This window comes from Chiloscyllium plagiosum, chromosome 3, assembly GCF_004010195.1.
Source record: "Chiloscyllium plagiosum isolate BGI_BamShark_2017 chromosome 3, ASM401019v2, whole genome shotgun sequence".
NCBI classification, from domain to species: domain Eukaryota; kingdom Metazoa; phylum Chordata; class Chondrichthyes; order Orectolobiformes; family Hemiscylliidae; genus Chiloscyllium; species Chiloscyllium plagiosum.
Window position 1 is genome coordinate 111797399 of NC_057712.1, and position 21680 is coordinate 111819078.

The 21680-nt window shown below is 43.6% G+C and overlaps 1 protein-coding gene across 2 annotated transcripts in view; it reads left to right on the forward strand.

Annotated features, from left to right (window-relative positions):
• The window catches only part of armc2 (armadillo repeat containing 2), a 247514-nt gene that overhangs the window by 65873 nt on the left and 159961 nt on the right, over positions 1 to 21680 (forward strand). For both annotated transcript variants that reach the window (XM_043687091.1, XM_043687090.1), the window contains exon 6: positions 19448 to 19524. In XM_043687091.1, the coding sequence (XP_043543026.1) occupies positions 19448 to 19524 (77 nt within the window). The remainder of the gene's footprint in view (positions 1 to 19447; positions 19525 to 21680) is intronic.

Below are 21680 nucleotides of genomic sequence, written 5' to 3' on the forward strand. Positions count from 1 at the left end.
ATATCAAAGTTGAAACTTTATTGCTGGAACAGCACAGCAGGTCAGGCAGCATCCTGGGTACAGGAGATTCGACGTTTCGGGCACAGGCCCTTCTTCAGGAATGAGCAGAGAGTGTTCAGCAGGAGAAGATAAAAGGTAGGGAGGAGGGACTTGGAGGAGGGGCGTTGGAAATGTGATAGGTGGAAAGAGGTCAAGGTGAGGGTGATAGGTTGGAGTAGGATGGAGGCGGAGAGGTCAAGAAGACGACTGCAGGTCAGGAAGGCGGTGCTGGGCTGGAAGGATCCGGCTGAGACAGGGTGGGGGGAGGGGGGATGAAGAAACTGGTGAAGTCCAAGTTCATCCCCTGTGGTTGGAGGGTTCCCAGTCGGAAGATAAGACGCTCCTCCTCCGACCGTCGGGTTGTTGTGGTTTGGCGGTGGATGAGTCCAATGACCTGCATATCCTCGGTGGAGTAGGTGTGGGCGCAAGTGTTGCACCTCCTGCGGTTGCAAGGGAAGGTGCCCACCTTGTCTCAGCCGGATCCTTCCCGCCCGGCACCGCCTTCCTGACCTGCAGTCTTCTTCTTGACCTCTCCGCCTCCATCCTACTCCGACCTATCACCCTCACCTTGACCTCTTTCCACCTATCACATTTCCAACTCCCCTCCTCCAAGTCCCTCCTCCCTACCTTTTATCTTCTCCTGCTGAACACTCTCTGCTCATTCCTGAAGAAGGGCCTGTGCCCGAAACGTCGAATCTCCTGTTCCCTGGATGCTGCCTGACCTGCTGTGCTGTTCCAGCAATAAAGTTTCAACTTTGATCTCCAGCATCTGCAGACCTCACTTTCTCCTCAAGGCCACATTTGGAGTTCTGTGTGCAGATCTGGTCGCCTTATTTTAGGAAAGATGTGGAAGCTTTGGAGAGGGTGCAGAGGAGATTTACCAGGATGTTGCCTGGAATGGAGAATAGGTCGTACGAGGATAGGTTGAGTGCGCTAGGTCTTTTCTCATTGGAACAGCGAAGGATGAGGGGTGACTTGATAGAGGTTTATAAGATGATCAGGGGAATAGATAGAGTAGACAGTCAGAGACTTTTTCCCCGGGTACAACAGAGTGTTACAAGGGGACAAAAATTTAAGGTGAAGGGTGGAAGGTATAGGGGGGATGTCAGGGGTAGGTTCTTTACCACTCCCACAGGCAGCGCATTCCATGCCCCCACTACTCCCTGGGTAGAGTCAGAATCATTGGTGACCTTTAAGCAGCAATTGGATAGGTACATGGATAGGTGCTTAAGCTAGGACAAATGTTTGGCACAACATCGTGGGCCGAAGGGCCTGTTCTGTGCTGTATTGTTCTATGTTCTAAGGGGCAGCAAGGCCAAACCCCAACCCCACTGTACAACCAATTAGCAGGGAAATGAGAACAAATCTTAAATCCCAACTTATCGTATTAAAAAGGAAATAGTAACACAAACTCACACAATACAGTCCAATCAAATGAACAATAAGATGATGCATAGAACACAGACACCCCAGGTAACCCAGCAAACAGTGTGCCCCTCTCCTGGTTGTATTTTTTAAAATTTTATTAAACAGTACAAAATACAGTTAACAATAAACAGAAAACAGCAGTTCACAAAAATACCACTATATACAGGGTAAAGGGCAGCAAAGCCAAATCTCGCCATTCAACCAGTTTTCAGGGAGATGGGGACTAACCTCAAATCCCAATTTCATTCATCACAAAGACAACAGTAACAAACATAGGCAAGACAGTGCAATCAAATCAGAAACAGCGCATGGAACACAGTCCCAATATAGCTATTAAAAAAAAGACACCTGTCCACACCACATACTGATCAGACAGTCCTTGGCTAGGACAGTCATCTGTCTTCTGGTCTCAGGCTCCCCAGGTCTGCTTTCTTCCAGGCTAGTTGTCGACCACCCAGCTCCCAGATGACCCACATACTGACTGGATTACTCTGGGCCACTTTCCTACGAGCTGGTTGTTGGCCTTCTGGTCTTTGCCGCCCTACTCCAGCACACTTTCCTCTAGGACAGAAGTTGGCTACTGGCTCCTGGTCACCCCGCGTACTAACCAAACCACCCCAACCTGTTATCCTACAGTCGGGCTGTTGGCTTTCCAGCACCCAGCCACCCCACGTACTGACTGACCCTTTCTCCTGGCCAGTGTTCCTATAGACCAGCCATCGGCTGTCCGGCTCTCAGCCTCCCTGTGTACTGATGGGTTCTCCCCCAGTTGGCCTTCCTATAGGCTGCTGTCAGCCACCTGGCTCAGCCTCCCCGTGTACTGACCGGCCCGTCCTATTTCCTTTGAGGACGCTAGCAGTTGCCTGGCCCGCCTGCCCTGCGTACTGACAGGCTCCTCCCAGCCCACTTTCCTCCAGGCTGGTCATTAACCCTCTGGCCCCCAACCAGCCTGCATACTGGATGCCCCTCCATTGACTAGCTTTTCTACGAGCATGTTGTCAGCTGCCTAGCCCCCAGCCACAGTGCATACTATCAGACCCCCAGCCCGCTTTCCCCCAGGCCGGTCATTGACCCTCCAGCTCCCGGCCCCTCCACATACTGACTAGCCTACTCTGGCCTGCACTCAAACACAATTAATTGCAAAACCCACATACAGTAACAGAATTCAGAAAATCCTCAATACAGTTTCCAATACAAAGTCAGAGTCCACAACCGAACACCAGGATGTAGCAAATGCTCACATCCCAGCACACACACGGGTGTTCAGTCTCCATAGAGGCCTGGTCCATTCAAAGAACCAGACACACTCGCAGAAACACAGTACATTGTGAAGCTGCAGTTAACTCACAGGGGTTTGGTCCACTCCACAATGCAGAATCCACTTCAGGATGCAATTGCTCACCTCCCAGCACACACATAGGTGTTCAGTTTTTTTAGAGGCCTAGTCACCCACAAAGGGCCAGGCCTACCCATTTAGGGCCAGCTCATCTGGAAAGATGTATTTTCTCACAAGGGCTCAGTCCAAACAACAAAAAAGTGAAAACACATTCAAAATAAAGAAAACCAGAGTGCAAGGGCTGAGCCCTGTCACTAAGTCAGCATAGTCCTTTTCGCAAAGTAAAAAAGAAAAGAGTAACACAGGCTGTAACCAGCCAGTGAAATAACAGTTCCCTAATGAGAATTGAGTTACACCTGAAACACATTAAACTAGCTAATCCACACAGTCAGAAATCTGTCCTCACTAAAAGAGATGCTGAGAGACCTGTTATGCATTTCAAGGAATTTTCTACAAGTCGCCCTATTGCAAAGGAATTTACATTCTCGATAGGAAACAAATGGAAGATTTTACACATGACTATTAGTCAGATATCTCCTTCAAATATTTTTGTTTATCATTTGTCTGTCCCACCAAGTTTCTGATCTCTTACCTTTTCTCCTTTGCCTAATTTTTTAGCATATCAACTTACTTATACCATTAGTAGGTTGCTACAGAAACGTATTTGCCAGTAACATCAGAATTATTTCCCTACATTTGCTTAATCAGTTAGTCAGTCATTTTTCATTTTTTTTAATGTGGTGGTTGCAAAGTTTGTTGACTCCATTCAAAGCATGCAATTTAGGTGGATACAAGTGAATTAATGACGGGGTGCTGCAGTACTGGGTATAGTTGGTATTAACCCAATTCTGTGTCGCCTTTGTTGGATTAATTTTTGGTAAAGGTTCTTTAGTTACTTTGCTATCTTCGCACTTTTACTTCTGAGCAAAGCTTATAGCCCAAGGAAGGATTTCCCTCGTATATTCAGGGTCATGTTTTAGGTATATTCAAGGTACAGTCAGTTCTACTATAACGTGTGGTATATGAAAATCATGTATTAGCAGCACCATTTAAAGTAATGGGGACAAATCGCATTATAACCAATACACACTTTAAAACTTTGTATTTTAGAAGCAGTGTCCTCAATTCATTAATCGTGTTATTGCAAATTAGTGTTAATGAAATGTATGTTATAACTGAAGGACTTAGACTAAAAGTAATCAATAAACCTATAGAGGGAGAAAGTTCTGAGAGATCACATTTTAGGTTCCTGCATAATATGGACATTTGACAGTAATGATAAATTAGCCAAATACTGATACAATCTAACATAATTATCTTCTTGGTCAAAGTTATCTTTGCATTCTGTACTACACTTTCAAACTCACCAACAGCTTGAATTTATATAGCACCTATGTATTTTGATATCGTAGTTGGTAAAATACCTCACAGGGATTAGTGAGGGACAGGACAATCATAAATTTCAGGTGTGGGTTTGAAGGATGACTTTAAAGAGAGGATGAACCAGAGGTTCATCAACATGGTCTGGAAACCACTGGAGTAGTTAAATCTTTATTGACAAAGGAATGACGAATTTTTTTTATCAGGAGATTGGTCAAGATGTGAAGGCACATGACACTGTGTAAGTAGCTTATCTACGCATTGTGGAGAATATGGGATCAAATTATGATTTGGGATTTCAATAGGATGTCAAAGTTATGGACTTGCCTGGTTCAACTTGAATTTGAATCAGGTTGCTAAGGAAAGGAATGAAATTAATAGACAAATCTCTTTCTTGACGTTGTGACTTTGGCTGATAATTTGATAGCACTTATCCTGAGGAAAATATTTGGTTCATCCAAAACTGGATATCAGATAAGTCATCTTGACTGTGTAGTAGCAGTGGTGGAGTGAGCAGGCAGGAGCTGTGTTCTGTGCACTTTTTAAAGCTGGCTCCATGTCTTCTGATGTCACAAAGGGGCATTGTGTGATGAGGAAAAGGGAGTGGACCAAGATTGGGTCTTTGGCGACTCTGGTTCAGAATTGAAGAGAAGATTTTGCTGGACAAACTCTGGCTATGTGTTAATTGGTGTGTTAGAGCCAAGAAGTGGTAGTGACAATGCGTCAGTCAACAGAGGAAGGTTGTAGAGGAGGACATTATAATTGTGTGTGGCAAAGGTATAGAAAATTGAGCAAGGATGAATACTACATGAGGTGAGTTACTGGCATGGATTGAGGATTAGCTGTCTTGACAGAAGGCAGAGAATTGAGATAAGAGGTTCTTTTTCGAAATGGCAGCTGTGATAAGTGGTATCCTGCAGGGTTCAGTTGTTCACTTTATATATTAATGATCTGGATGAAGGGACTGTCGCATTCTGGCGAAGTTTGCTGATAATATGAAGTTAGGCAGACAGGTAGGTAGTACTGAGGAGGTGGCGAGGCTGCAGAAAGATTTAGGCAGTTTAGGAGAGTGGTCCAGGAAATGGCTGATGAAATTCAACGTGAAGAATACAGGCATGGGCTATTTTCTAAATGGAGAGAAAATTCATAAAGCCAAAGTACAAAGGGATCTGGGAGTGCTAATCCAGGATTCTCAAAAGGTTAACTTGCAGGTTGAGTCCGTGATTAAGAAAGCGAATGTAATGTTGTCATTTATCTCAAGAGGGTTGGAATATAAAAGCTCTAGGTAGGCCCCATTTTGAATTCTGTGTCCAATGCTTGGCTGTACATCTCAGGAAGGACATTCTGGCACGGGAGCGTGTCCAGCAGAAATTCACATGGATGATCCCTGGAATCGTAGGCCTAACATATGTGGGCAGCACAGTGCCTCCGTGGTTAGCACTGCTGCCTCACAGCACCAGAGACCAGGGTTCAATTCCCGCCTCGGGCAACTGTCTGTGTGGAGTTTGCACATTCTCCCCGTGTCTGCGTGGGTTTCCTCTGGGTGCTCCGGTTTCCTCCCACAGTCCAAAGATGCGCAGGTTAGGTGAATTGGCCATGCTAAATTGCCCATAGTGTTAGGTGGATTTGTCAGGGGTAAATGTAGGGAATGGATCTGAGTGGGTTCCTCTTTGGAGGGTCGGTATGGACTTGTTGGGCCGAAGGGCCTATTTTCACACTGTTCTGATCTAATCTAATCTAAAAAAGGAATACCAGTTAACAAACTGGCTATATAATTCTGCCAGTTCAGGAATCAGGTTTCCTCTTAAAAAAAAAGAAACCAAACGCAGCAGTAACACATTGATTGTGGCCCAGCCAGCACAGAGTCAGTCCCCTAAACTGAGGAGACTCTAAATCTCCTGAAAAACAAACAAACACAGCGAAAAACAATAAAAAAAACCAAAAGAACAAATGCCTTCCCTAAACAAGGGAAAAGAACGAGAAAACTCTCCTCCTCCAAAAGAAAAGCAGAAACCAACAACAGAAGGAACACTGTCTGTAGCACCAGCTAGCACAGAGTCATCTCCTGATTATATTGGTTGGCCAGGGTTTTCCTGATTGTCCCAGGTTTACAGTAGCACACCAACTGTGGCCCAGCTATTACAGAGAGAGTTCCCTAAGCTGAGGACACTAAATCTCATGTTTTGTTTTTATTCTATATCTCCTGGTTATATCTTCCCCAGCACTCTTGTGTGTGTGTGCAAGTGTGAGACACGGTGAAAGACAATGGATGTACAAATCTTTATTCAATTTCCTCCACCAGGAAGAAAGGAAACACCAGAGTGACCAGTGACAAGCTATGCCTTTTTATCTCCTGGTAATTTTTTTTCTTCTAAATCTCCTGGTTATATATGATTTTCCCTTTTACCCCACACTACTGCCTAACTGTGGTAGTGCTTATTTTTCCCCAGCACCCATGTCGTGTGTGTGCAGGTGTCAGACACAGTGAAGAACAACAGGTGTATAAGTCTTTATTGATATTCCACCACCAGGAAGAAAGGAAACACCTGAGTGGCCAGTGATAAACAATGCCCTTCTATCTCCTGGTTATTTTTTTCCTACTTGACCCCCACATGACCATCTAAGAGTGGTAGTGCTTATTTTTCCTCATTTCCTGGTTATATATTTTTTTCTTTCTTTTGTTTATTTTCTTTCTTATTCCCACATTACCGCCTGACAGCGTTAGTGCTTATTTTTCCCCCAGCACCCATGTTGCATGTGTGCAGGTGTCAGACACAGTGAAAAACGTGTGTAAATCTTTATTTGTATTCCACCACCAGGAAGAAAGGAAACACCTGAGTGGCCAGTGACAAGTAGTGCCCTTCTCAGACAGCAATTCTGCGTGATCAAACAGTGAAGGGAGGGCAGAGATTAAATCAAAATAGAGTTGGAGGGAGAAATAATATGTTCCACTCCCTGCGATGCCCACCTTTCCCTGAAAATCTCAAAGGTGTTGGTGGACGCCACATGCTCCTTCTCTGGGGACACCCGGGTTCTGACATAACCGCGGGAGAGATGCAGGCAATCAGCTATAACGACCCCTCCATGGCCCGCTGCCTGGATCTGTTAATGGCCAGTTTAGCCCAAGCCCAGGAGCAGACCAACCTCCTGGTTATTTTTCTTTTTCTTTTTTACTTCTTAAATTTTTTTTACCCCACACTGCCACCTAATTTTCTCCAGCACCCATGATGAGTTGTGCAGGTGTGAGACACAGTGGAAAGACAACAGTGCACAAATCATTAATCAATTTCCACCACCAGGAAGAAAGGGAACACCCGAGTGGCCAGTGACGAGCAGTGCCCTTCTCATCAAAGGGCAATGCTGTATGATCAAAAAAGTGAAGGGGAGGACAGGGATTAAATCAAAATAGAGTTGGAGAGGGAAATAAAGCACTCTACTCCCTGCGGTGCCCACCTCTCGCTGAACAGCTTGAGGAAGTTGGTACATGTATGCTCCTTCTCCAGGGACACCTGGACTTGGACGTAGCCGCGGAAGAGGGTCAGGCAATCGGCCATAACAACCCCCTCCATAACCTGCTGCCTGGACCTGTTTATGACCAGCTTGGCCAGGCCCAGGAGCAGACCAATCTCCTGGTTCTTCTTTTTCTTGTAACGCTCTTGTTTATTATTTTTTCTTTTACCCCCACACTACTGCCTAACTGCGGTAAAGCTTATTTTTCCCCACCATCCATGCTGTGTATGTGCAGGTGTGAGACACAGTGAAAGATACAAGGTGTACAAATCTTTATTCAATTTCTGCCACCAGGAAGAAAGGAAACACCCAAGTGGCCAATGCGAAGCAGTGCTCTTCACATTAAAGGGCAATGCTGCGTGATCAAACAGTGAAGGGGAGGGCAGTGATTAAATCAAAATAGAGCTGGAGGGGGAAATAATACACTCAACTCCACTCCCTGCGGTGCCCACTCTCTCTGAACAGCTCAAGGGTGTCGGTGGACACTGCGTGCACCCTCTCCAGAGACACCCAGGTTCTAACTTAACCGCGGAAGAGGGGCGGGCAGGCAGTCAGCCCCAACGACCCCCTTCACGGCCTGCTTCCTGTTCATGGCCAGTTTGGCCAGGCGCAGGAGCAGACCAATCTTCTGGTTATTATTTTTTCTTTTTTTTTTACACTGGTCCAGCTCCCTCAAGATTCTGGATTAGTGGTGCTGGAAGAGCACAGCAATTCAGGCAGCACCGAGGAGCTTCAGCAAAATCAACGTTTCGGGCAAAAGCCCTTCATCAGGAATAAAGGCAGAGAGCCTGAAGCGTGGAGAGATAAGCTAGGGGGGGGTGGGGGTGGGGAGAGAGTAGCATAGAGTACAATGGGTGAGTGGGGGAGGAGATGAGGGTGATTATCAATTTGGGGGAGCACAGAACATCAGTGTAAATGCCAAAGCTGAAGCATTTGTTATCAAATTCAACCAGAAGAACTGACAGCACAATTCAATCAGTCTTACCCTAAGTTTCACAGCTAACCTTTAGACAACTGAATTCATTTCACGACATACAAAATGCCTGAAAACACAAGATACAACAAAGGCTCTGAGCCCCGACAAGTTTCTGGCAACAATACTGAAGACTTGTACTCCAAAATTAGCGACAGTCCGAGGCAAGCTATTTAATACATCTACAGCATACATCCAACAACATGTAACATTGCAACAGTTACATTGCAGCCTAGAGGAGAAACACCATTAATATTTGGAAATGAGCAGACAAGATTTTACTGGCTTTTCCTATCTGACTAACTCACGTTCATCTGGACTCTTTCGAGACAACTCAGTTCTTGATTTTATTGCAGCCCTGGTCAAAATGCTGAAAACATGAGCTCAAGTGAGAAAGATTGCTTTCAACTCTTGACCCTGTGTATCATCAAAAAGCCTTCATCAAATTGAGATTGAGGGGAAACTTTTCACTGGTCAGGGTCTGTCATTACAGATTATGAGCTGAACCTTACATTTTTTGACTAAGGTTAAGTTGTTTTGAGTTTTCTGGAGGGAGTTATGCGACATGGCCTAACAAGATTTCTCACTGTAATTTACCAAATTTGCTGCATTAACTACCTTCCCCATTACTATAAAATTCTTCAGCAAGTGTCTTCACATTGTATGCACTATGCCAACAATGTGCACCGTTTACAATGATTTGGAGATGCCGGTGTTGGACTGGGGTGGACAAAGTTAAAAATCACACAACACCAGGTTATAGTCCAACAGGTTTAATTGGAAGCATACTAGCTTTCGGAGTGATGCAGGCTTGAAACTTCTGCTACCAAGATTAAAAAGCACAGCAGGTTTATGAGAACACCATCTTTTGCATATTCCCCTCTGAGCGACTTATGATTTTGTGTTGAAACTGTTGCAAAATCTCACTGTTGTAAAATCAAAACCCTGGATCTCTCTCCCTAATAACACTGAGGGCTTACCTACCACATAGACCACAACAACGTGAGAAGGTTCCTCCTTGTCAAGCCTGGTTCAGAATGTTTTATACATGTTAGCAACACACACAATCCATGAACAAAGAACAATAGAATCCCAGTGCTAAAATAATATCTGTAATTGTCAACTGTAATTACAACAGTACTATGCAGTTTATTCGCGACCATTATCATAACATAACTTCATGAGAAGGTTTGGTATGCTTTTTGTTTTCTACAGCTTAACAAAGAGAAAAACTGCATAACGTATTATTATGATCAGATGAGGAGACATGATCAGTTCCCTTCTATTAACCCACTTTTATTTGATCATAACAAGTTATCTTATTTCTTTTTGAGCTATCATGCTTAAATTAAAATGCAATTACTAAGACATTTGACATTTGACAATTGCATTTAACAAGGTCCTTCATGGTAGGCCGGCCCTGAAGATTAAGTCACATGGGATCCACAGTAAGTTGGATACAAAATTTATTTGCTCATAGAAGATGGAGGGTAGTTGTGCAAGGGTGTTTTTCTGACCAGAGATCTGTGACCAAGGTGTACCCAAGGATCCTGTGCTGAGACCTTTGTTGCCTGGAACATATAAATGATTTTGATGTAGATGTAGGTGGCCTGATTAGTAAGTTTGCAGTTGGCACAAAGTTTGGTCAAGTTCTGGATATTGAGGAAGGTTATCAAAGGATCCAGCAGGATATAAATCAGTTGGAAAGTTGGACAGAGAAATGGCAGATGGAGTTTAATCTGAACAAGTTGGGATGATGCAGGACCATGAGGAGCATTTGATATATTGAGGAATCTTGGCGTGCAATGTCCATAGCATCCTGAAAGTGGCAACACAAGTAGATAAGGTGGCAAAGAAGGCATATGGCATGCCTGCCTTCACCAGTTAGGGTAATGAATGTGAAAGTTGGCACAACATGTCACAGCTGCATAAGACTTTAGGTAAACCACATTTAGAGTATTACATGCATTTTTTGTCATTACCCTAAAGGAAAGATGTGGAAACTTTGTAGATAATGCAAAAGTAGGTTACCAGGGTGTTGCTTTGATTAGAATGACTTAGCTAGAAGGAGAGATTAGACAAGCTTGCATTGTTTTTGCTGGAGCATTGGGGCTCATGGATGAACTGATAGTATACAAAAATTATGATGGGCATGGATCGAGTAGATAGTTTGAGTATTTTACCCCGGGTGGCAATGTCAAATCCTAGGGGGCATAACTTTAAGGTAAAAAGGTGAAAGTTTAAAGGAGATATGTGTGGCGAAAATTTTGCACAGAAGGTGGTAGATGCTTGGAACGCACTATCAGGAGAGATGGTAGAAGCAAATATGATAGCAATGTTTAGGAGCCATTTAGACAAACCCATGAACAAACGGGGTATAAAGGGATATAGGCCATGTCCTGGCAGATGGGATTAGTTTAGAATGGCATCATGGTCAGCACAGCAATGGTGGACTAAAGAGCCTGTTCCTCTGCTGTACTGTTCTATGTTCTAATCAGTTTAAAATGAACTAGCCGAAAATGCAAGGTTTCTTGGTGAAAGGAAAATGAAATCTATTACTCACAATCCCTCCAATCAAAATAGTAAAAACATTATGTGATACGCACACAAAAACACAGATAATATGTTTAAAAGGGTTACGGTGTCTATTACAGACAGGAAGGTAAAATAAATAGCATTTTAAAGTTCTTGAATTATGAGAGTGAAACTTGACACCACAATTGTTTTGCTGTTGTCTTGTTTCCTCAACAGTGACAGAGTTTGCAGACGTCCTTGAGATCTCAATGAATGGCTGTTTTTCCAAGTTGCTTTTTCATTGGACACTGGTTCCTGAGCTGGAGACAGACAGGGAGAGAGGAACTTGTAACGTCATTGCTGTTATTTCTTTCCTTCTCTGCCTTTTTTACTTCAAACTAGTTCTTTGATATCGGTCCATTTATGTTTTCCTGAATCTGTTCCATTGTCCTTCTGAGTTAGCAGAGCACAGCAATTCAGGCAGCATCCGAGGACAGGCAAAATCGACGTTTCGGGCAAAAGCCCTTCATCAGGAATAAAGGCAGAGAGCCTGAAGCGTGGAGAGATAAGCTAGAGGAGGGTGGGGGTGGGGAGAGAGTAGCATAGAGTACAATGGGTGGGTGGGACACCCGCACCAATCCACCAAATCGCCCCGTGGCTCAACATTTCAACTCCCCCTCCCACTCTGCCGAGGATATGGAGGTGCTGGGCCTCCTTCACCGCCGCTCCCTCACCACCAGATGCCTGGAGGAAGAACGCCTCATCTTCTGCCTCGGAACACTTCAACCCCAGGGCATCAATGTGGATTTTAACAGTTTCCTCATTTCCCCTTCCCCCACCTCATCCTAGCTTCTAACCTCCAGCAACTCGATCCCTGACCTGTCCGGACTTGTCCGACCTGCCCAGCTCCTTTTCCACCTATCCACTCCACCCTCTCCTCCCTGACCTATCACCTTCATCTCCTTCCCCACTGACCTATTGTACTCTATGCTACTCTCTCCCCACCCCCACCCTCCTCTAGCTTATCTCTCCATGCTTCAGGCTCTCTGCCTTTATTCCTGATGAAGGGCTTTTGCCCGAAACGTTGATTTTGCTGATGCTCCTCGATGCTGCCTAAATTGCTGTGCTCTTCCAGCACCACTAATCCAGAATCTGGTTTCCAGCATCTGCAGTCATTGTTTTTACCCAGCTCCCTCAAGAGCTAACTCTCAGAGTGAACAGGATGTCTGACAGAGTTGTTCTTTTTCTTTTCTTTTATTTTTTTTTTGTCTTTTTTGTGCTTATTTTTACTCAGAATCCATGTTGTGTGTGTGCAGATGTGAGACAGTGAAGGACACAAGGTGCACGAATCTTTATTCAAATTTCCACCACCAGAAAGAAAGGAAACACCTGAATGGCCAGTGACAAGCAGTGCTCTTCACATCAAAGGGCAATGCTGCATGATCAAACAGTGAGGGGGAGGGCAGGGATGAAATCAAAATAGAGTTGGAGGGGGAAATAATGCACTCTACTCCCTGCGGTGCCCATCTCTCCCTGAACAACTCTAGGGTGTTGGTGGGCACCGTGTGGCTCCTTCTCCAGAGATACCCGGGCTATAATGTAACTGCGAAAGAGGGGCAGGTAGTCGGCCCTAACGACCCCTTCCACGGCCCACTGCCTGGACCTGTTTATGGCCAATTTGGCCAGGAGCAGACCAATCTCCTGGTTATATGATCTCTGATTGGCCCAGGTTGATCACCCCAACTAATAACCTCATAGTTAATGAGGTTCACCTGCTTCCAATCACTACAGATATTCCATTGGCACAACATCAGATTGGCCTCTGTGACAAATTAACCTGTGCGAAGAGGTTTTTTTACTTTCATTCATGAAATGTGGGCATTGTTGGGTAGGCCAGCAATTATTCTTCATTCCTAGTTGGCCCTGAGAAGGTGATGGTGAACTGGCTTCTTGATCTGCTGCAGTCTATGTGCTGTGAGTAGACCCACAATGCCATTAAGGGGGACATTCCAAGATTTACACCCAGCAGCCAGTTCACCATCACCTTATCAGGGCCAACTAGGAATGAAGAAAAGTTGCTGGTCTACCCAACCATGCCCACATTTCATGAATGAAAGAAAAAACAACCTGCCCGCACAGGTTAATTTGTCACAGAGGCCAATCTGATGTTGTGCCAATGGAATATTTGTAGTGATTGGAACCAGGTGGACCTCGTTAACTATGAGGTTATTAGTTGGGGTGATCAACCTGGGCCAATCAAATATCACATAACCAGGAGATTGGTCTGCTCCTGTGCCTGGCCAAACTGGCCGTAAACAGGTCCAGGCAGCTGGCCGTGGAGGGGGTCGTTAGGGCTGACTGCCTACCACTCTTCCGCGGATACATTATAACTCGGGTTTCTCTGGAGAAGGAGCACGCGGTGCCCACCAACACCCTGGAGTTGTTCAGGGAGAGATGGGCACTGCAGGGAATGGAGTGCATTATTTATATGTCTAGTTCAGTACCGTTTTCAGTCAGTGGTAACCCCCTAGGATGTTGAGAGTGGGGGACTTGGTGATGGTCACACCACTGAATGCCAAAAGACAGTGGTTATGTTGTCTTTCATTGGAGATGGACATTGACTAGTATTTGGTAGCATGAATGTTACTTGCCACCTTCCAGCACAGCTTGGATATTGTGAGATCTTGCTGCATTGGAACAGACTGCTTTAATATCTGAGGGCGTGATTAGTGCTGAACATTTTGCAATCATTGGTGAACATCCCCACCCACTTCTGTCTTTATAATGAGGGAGGTCTTTGATTAAGCAACTGAGATGGTTGGGCCAAGGATGCTACCGTCAGGAACTATAGCAGAGGTGTTATGGAGCTGAGATGACTGACCTCAAATAACCACTGCCATCTTCCTTTGTATCAGGTATGACTCTGAGAGAGCATTTCCCCTCTGATTCCCATTGGTGCCTGTTTTGTTGGGGTTACTTGATGGCACATTTAGTCAAATATGCCCTTGATATCTCAGCTCATCTCTGGAATTCAGCTCTTTTGTTGATTCCATGTTTGATTAAGGCTATAATGAAGTTGGAGCTGAATGGCCCGAGTGGAACCCAAACTGGGCATCAGTGAGCAGGTGCTGCTTGATAGTACTGTTGATGACACTTTCCATCACTTTACTGATGATTGATAGTAGACTGATGGGATGGCAATTGGATTAGTTTGATTTCTCTTCCTTAATGTATTTGTTATGAAGTTGAAGGTGTGTACTGTACCTTTAAGAGACAGTGAATGCTATTCTGCATTGAGAGCTTACAAGCACCTGTGATATGACTAGATAGCAGTCTCAGAGTGTACTGGAAAATTGAAAACGTAATATTTGGCTGTGAAATGGATACCTGAGTTAGTAGCTGTTTTGAAACAATTCGAAATTGACCTATCAGTTTAAATTATGCCACAGGATACTAAAACCCAATCAAGTTTGATTTTTTTTTTTGTTTTGCCAACATCGAACCAATGAGACGATCTGATGTTGGGGTTATAAAAGTGCAGGCATTTTGAAAATTGCAGACAGAACAACTGCCATTAACACAGATTCAAGAAATTAGGAAACACTCCCTATCAAAGGTACCTTTTCATATGAAACATATTCGCAGTAAAAAGAAGACTACCCAGGGTGATCTTCACATGGAAGAAGACAGACACCGAAGATGACAGCCGTTGTGTAGTTTTTAAATTAAGTTGATGTAATTTTAATAAGTGTCCTATTGGAACAGCATATTGTTATAGAGTTGGAGGTAGGTAATAAGCAGTTAGGAGGAAGGGGAGCTTAGAGTTATGAATAGTTATTGTTTATTGTTCACTTTTAGAGTTAATGAATAAATTGATAATGTTTTATTTTAAATAGTGGTTTGGAGAATTCTGTGGCACTCCTATTTTAACAGATTACGAGGTGAGTGAGCTTTTCTGGGTGTTTGGTTTAATTAACAGAGAGGTTCACCACCGTGTCATAACATGTGCAGGATGTACCTGGGCGATTTTCTGTACTTTTGGGTAGACTATTGTATCTGCACTGGAGCAGCTTGGCTAAGGCTGCAACAGGTTCTGCACAGGTCCTCAGTACTGTTGCCAGAAATTGGTCAGGGTTCAAAGCCTTTGCAGCATCCAGTGTTTCGATATCAGCTAGAGTAAGTTGAAGTGCCTGAAGACTAGCATCTTTGATGCTGGGACCAGTGGAGGAGGCCGAGATGGATCATCCACTTGGCAATTATGGCTCAAGAGTTGGAGGCAGGTAATAAGCAGTTATTGAATGCTTCTGGTCAGACCGCATTTGGAATATTGCGAACAGTTTTGGCCCCGTATCTAAGGAAGGATGTGCTGGCAATTAAGGGGATCCAGAGGAGGTTTACAAGAATGATTCCAGGGATGAAGGGCTTGTCATTATGAGGAGAGGTTAAAGGCTCTGAGTCTGTACTCTATGGCATTTGGAAGGATGGGGGGCATCTAATTGAAATTTATAAAATACTGAGAGACCTGGATACAATGAACTTGGAGAAGATGTTTCCACTCCTAGGAGTGACTAGGATCTAAGGGCACAGACTCCGACTGAAGGGACGACCCTTTAGAACTGAGATGAGGAGGCATTTCTTCAGCCAAAGGGTAGTTAATCTGTGGAACTCATTGCTGTAGAGGGTTGTAGAGGCCAAGTCACTGAGTATATTTATGACAGAGATAGGTAGATTCTTGATTAGTAAAGAGATCAAGAAATAGGGAAGGAAGGCAGGAGAATTGGGTTGAGAAACATATTGGCCATCATTGAAAGACAAAACAGACTTGATGGGCTAAATGGCCCATAATTCTGCTCCTATATGTTATTGTCTTATGGTATTCATCCTTATCATTTGCACTGATATATGTTGAGTCTCCTCCTCAATGACACTTTCCTCAATGACAATTAGTTGTTTAATTGTACCACCATGATTTTGGATGTGGCAGGATTGCAGAGTTTAGATCTGATCCATTGGTTGTGGAATCACTTATCTCTGTGTCCTGCTGCTTGAGATGTGTAGTATGAGAGTAGTCTTGATTTGTAGCTTCACCAATTTGACACCTCATTTTTAAATATGCTTGATGCTGTTCCTTTGTTATTTTAGAGGCAGAGGTCCGTCAATCTGTGCACAATCAAGGGACTGTGTTTACTGCAGGTTGTTGGTGCTGAAAGCCACTAGAATACTTTAACTTCCTCTGTTCCTGCAACTTTGAACCTGAGAACTGTACTCTCTCCCCCACCCAACAGCACTTACTTTTCCCATAAGTAATCTTACTTCCTGGGGATCTGAGGAATGTTATACAGGCATTGCTATGTTCTGGATTGGCCACTTTTTGACTGGAAGATCTGGTAGACTTTCTAACTTTCATAGGTTCTGGGTTTCTCTTGTTGAATCTTTACCACTTTTGGAAGATCCTGTCCAAAGCTTATACTTGTATGAGCTCATTCACTTCAATTTACAGACATATGGAAGCCTGTTAAATAAATATCTTCATTTTATATAGTTTTAATAAAATCACAATGAGGAAGTTGCGCTGGAGTCAATGTGAGATTGTTCCAGGACTAAAGAGTTCCTAAGGAGAAGTTGACCAAATTATAAGCAATCTTAGTGTAATGATTAGAACCAGGTTGACCTCATTAACTATGAGGTTCTTGATTGGGATTGTTAACTTGGGAGAAAGTGAGGACTGCAGATGCTGGAGATCAGAGTCAAGATTTGAGTGGTGCTGGAAAATCACAGCAGGTCAGGCAGCATCTGAGGAGCAGGAAAATCGACGCTTCGGGCAAAAGCCCTTCATCAGGAACCAGGGCCAACCAAGCAGCCTTGGCTGACCAATATAACCAGGAGATTTAGAGTCTCCTCAGTTTAGGGAGAAAAAGCTTATAACCAGGATATGTAGAGTCTCCTCAGTTCAGGGAGGAAAAGAAACCCAGGAGATTTAGAATCTCCTCAGTTTAGGAGACTGACTCTGTACTGGCTGTGCTACAGAGAAAAAAAAACAAAAGATTAGAATAACCTCAGGTAAAGATTGACTCCAAGCTGACTGACTATAGTCAATGTACTCTGCACTAGTAAATAAAAGGTGACTTGGTGATGGGACATCAGTCTCTATGCAGTTATTTCAGTGGGGATGGAAGAAAACAGGAAGTGCCTGAAGAACATTCACTTGCAATTGTCATCTTGAAGTTGGGGTAAGCATTTCTGGCATCATGCCTCTATTTGGGCAGTTTGACTCATTTGATCCTGCTGTCGAAGATTAGGCCCAGTATGTCAAAAGAATACGATATGTTTTCCATGCAAATGGCATTGGGGCAGATGAAAAGCGACAAGTAATCCTTCTGACTGCATGTGGACCTGCAGCATTTACAAGGGGCTTAACTTTCCCAAAGGCACTAGACACTGAAACCTTCCAAGAGTTGATGGAGTTGGTTAAGGAATATTTTGACCCCAATCCTCCTCAAATCCTGAGATCCTATTGATTTTGCTCGGCTGTTAAAGAACTAGGGGAATCCGTATTAGGATTTTTGACGAGGTTACAATGACTGGCAGAGACATATAATTTTGGATTAACCCTGAATGAGATGCAGAGACACCATTTGGTACATGCGATTAATGACATCACCATGCAACAGCATCTGAGTTGAAGGCCAACTGACTTCAAACAGACACTACAGCTGGCCTTGTCATTAGAAAATGCGGCAAGTGGAGCATGAGAACTACTGGGCATCCCAATGGAACTGGGCACCCTCACCTGTCCAACTTAGCTTGGGGAACACCACATCATTGTAGGCAAATGCAGAGCCTCATGCAGGCATGTCCAGAACAGAGGGACTCTAGGCCGATCCACAGCAGAAGCTCACAACAAAGCCAAGTCTCAGCCAAGTGACTAAACAGTTCTTCAGGATCTGGGCTGGCAAGCCATTGTAGTTGCTGCTGGTATGCAGACTCAAGACAACAAAGAAATCCTACAAGGCCTGATTTGTGTAGGAAAACTCATAGGCTGGTAGATAGGAGAGTGCACATCCAGGAAAGTTCATCCTGAATGTGGGCTGGAACAATTAAATTGCTTAGTGACACCCAAATCAAAGCTAATTAAAATTAATGTCTGGTGAGATGGTCACCCAGTTCCCATGGAGGTCTATACGGGCGCAGTTGTATCTGTGGTTGTAAAATCTGTCTTTAACAAGATTCGCTCAGGACTCCAACCTTTAAACTTGCGCAAGATCTCAGCTAGACTGAGAACATGCACTGGGGAACCGTTGCAAATTAGGGGTACAACTTTGGTTCTGGTCTCCCATGTGAAACACTTGTGCAGTTACCATTGATGGTAGTAAAAGGCTTGGGCTCAAGCCTATTGGGGCGGAATTGGTTGAGAAAAATTCACCTTGATTGCCTCACATTTTTCAGTTGGAAAATGGCTGCCTCAGTGAAGTCCTAGTAAAATACCCAGGTGCTTTTCAAGAAGGACATTGTACTATCAAGGGGACTAAAACCACTTTACATGTTGACTAGGATGCAATTCTGACCTTATACAAGGCCCGCCCAGTGCCATTTGCCTTGTGGCCAAAAATAGAGACGAAAGTCAGGAGGCTGGAGAGTGAAAGAATCAGCAAACCAGTGCAGTTTGCAGGATGGGCAGCACCATTTGTACCAATTGTGAATCCTGATGGCTCTGTTTGTCTTTGTGGGTATTTCAAGCAAATGGTAAACAGTTTCTCGCAGCCAGATAAATACCCGATGCCTCACATAGAGGACTTGTACGCAAAGTTGGTTAGGGGGAGTTATCCTTTACAAAGTCAGACAGGAGCGATGCTTACTTGTAATTGGGACTGAATGAGTCCCAGAAGTACTGAGTAAAATATTAGCAGACACTTTTCAGTCATATTTGTAGTGGGTATCCCCTTGGAACATGTCTAAAATTTGACATTCATTTGAATGTTTCTGATATATTCACTATCTACAGAAATTGTCAAATTAACTTTGTTCTTTTTGGACAAAAGTCCAAACTATATTTATTTTGACTGGCACAATATCCAAATTGTCTTATGCTTCATTGTTCCTATAACCAAAAGTCCAATTGTGATTGGTCACGCAATATTCAATAAAGCATAAACTATGAATTCTGTATTATAGAACTGTCTCAAATTGAATGGCAATCTTTGTTTTTATTCTCAATAGGTTTAAATTTTAATCCTTTTTTTCCAAATACTTTTACTTTTCTGTTTCAGCAAACAAGTAATACAAGAGAGTAGACCTTCTGCCTATCCTGGGAACACTGAACTCAACAAAGAACAGAACAGAACAGGTATTTTGTTTTAGTAGAATCTCTTGCCTTTTTGAGTATAATTTGCAACTGAAAATTGTGTATTTGGACAGAAATGATAACGATTTTAAAAGGCGTGGTACTATAGCAGAACTGAATACTTTCTCATCTTGGTACATACGGAATGAATTGAACACAGTTAAGTATAGCACAGGCAAAAACAGAATAAGGCTTTCCTTACTGCCATAATTCAACCATAATTTTAATCTTAATCCTACTGTGTCAGTTGTGTTTCAGTTGGTAGGACAGTAGCCTCTTTACTTGAAGATTGAGCATTCATGTCTCACTCTAGAAATATAACCTAAAAACTAGGTTGACATTTCAGTTCAGCACTAATGCCAATGCTATCTTTAGAATGAAATGTTAAACTAAGTTCTGTCTGAGCATGGAGTTATTCCTCAACTACCTGTACTAAAACAGATTTTCTGGCCTATATTTCATTGTGGTTTGTGAGTTCGTACTGTATTTCTTAAATATTTACACTTTACCTCAAAAGTACTTCATTTGGTGGAAAATGCTTTGAGATTTCCTAAAATCATAAGCATGTTTTATTTCATCCTGTTTCTTTTTTTCCTTCTTCCTTTCTTCATCTTGTTATTTCTCATTTTAATAGAAGTTTTAATTCTCTGTGGAGGAAAGAGAACTTTGAAGGAAAATTGAGTTCCATTTATTTGTGAGCAAACAGGATCTTTTAGAGTTCTACAGTGGGTATATATGTTTCAGCCATGATGTGCACTAAATTTCAGTTTGATAAAGAGCTTAGCATTCACACACGCGCGCACACGCACACGCGCACACAATCACCATAGATATGAAGATATGACCTCAATTCTACTTATTTTGGATGCTTCCTGTAATTGCTTCAAGATTCAGAATATGCAGAGAGTGCTATTGCAAATGCTAAATTATTTTTTGCTAACTTCAAGGACTTTGCTCAAGCTCTTTGAAGGTAAACACAGGCTAGTAGGTCTTCCTCTTGCAATTTAGTTCAGCTGCGAGAATTTAATACAGATATGTGTGATATGAGCAATAAAGAACTAGTGAACACTAGTTAGACATCACTAACGTCTGGACTACAGTTATGGGTGTTACACTTTGGGAAAGATGTGAACACATTAAAGAGAATGCCGAAGGAATTCTCCAAGATGAGAAATTTCATTTGTGAAGATAGATTGAAGATGTTGGGAATGCTTTATTTGAAAGGAGAAACAGAAGGAACTCAACAGGGTAAATGCTGAGAGGATATTTTCCCTGATGGGAGAGTCTAGGATCAGATGACATAGTCTTAGAAAAAAGGGCAGTAAAGGTGAGTTTCTTTGCTCAGAGGGTTGTGAGTCTTTGGAATATCTATCCAGAAAGAGCAGTGGGGGTATAGTCGATGCTGAGAGAGTTTTAAGGCTGAGATAGATTCTCAATCAGTAGGTGAATCAAGAGTTATGGAGAAAAGGCTGGAAAGTGGACAGAAGGGATGATGGATCAGCCATGATCCTATTGAATGGTGGAGCAGGCTTAAGGGACCAAACAGCCTACTCCTACACCTATTCCTTATGGTCTTGTTAGCGCGGATGAAATGATATCAGTCCGAGCCCAGAGTGCGGTTCAACAATCGGTAACATTTATTACTGCAGAAACGCCGGCGGAGATCAACCGAGGTCCGACTCTCGGCTGCTCTGCTGTTCCCGCACGCAGGAACAGCAAAGCCCACAAATACCCGGCGTGAACCAGGGGCCCGAGTGCAAGGAGGGGGGGGGGCGAGAAGTCAGACCTAGTCGCGCCTGATCCTACAAAGGCCAATACCTCGGGACCGCGAGGTCAATGGGCAGAGCGTATAACCATCGGTTGGCCCAAAGGCCCCGCGTCTCGGGCTGGTTTGGAGGACTTCCCTTCTTGTAGCGCGCGTAGACCTCCCAGCCTCTACCACGTACGCAAGGAAGGTGCTAAAACGGGCTCAACGTACAATGGGATCCCCTAACTCCCACTGCAGAGGTCAACCAGGAAGGCTTGTTTGGTCAGTTTTTAAACAGGGGGGGGTCAATCTGTCGGGATCTCGTACCGAAAGTCGTCGGCCCAAGGATAGTCCGTCAGTCACAGTATCACATTGACAATAATAATCACGCACACTTTTTACTAGTGTTCCG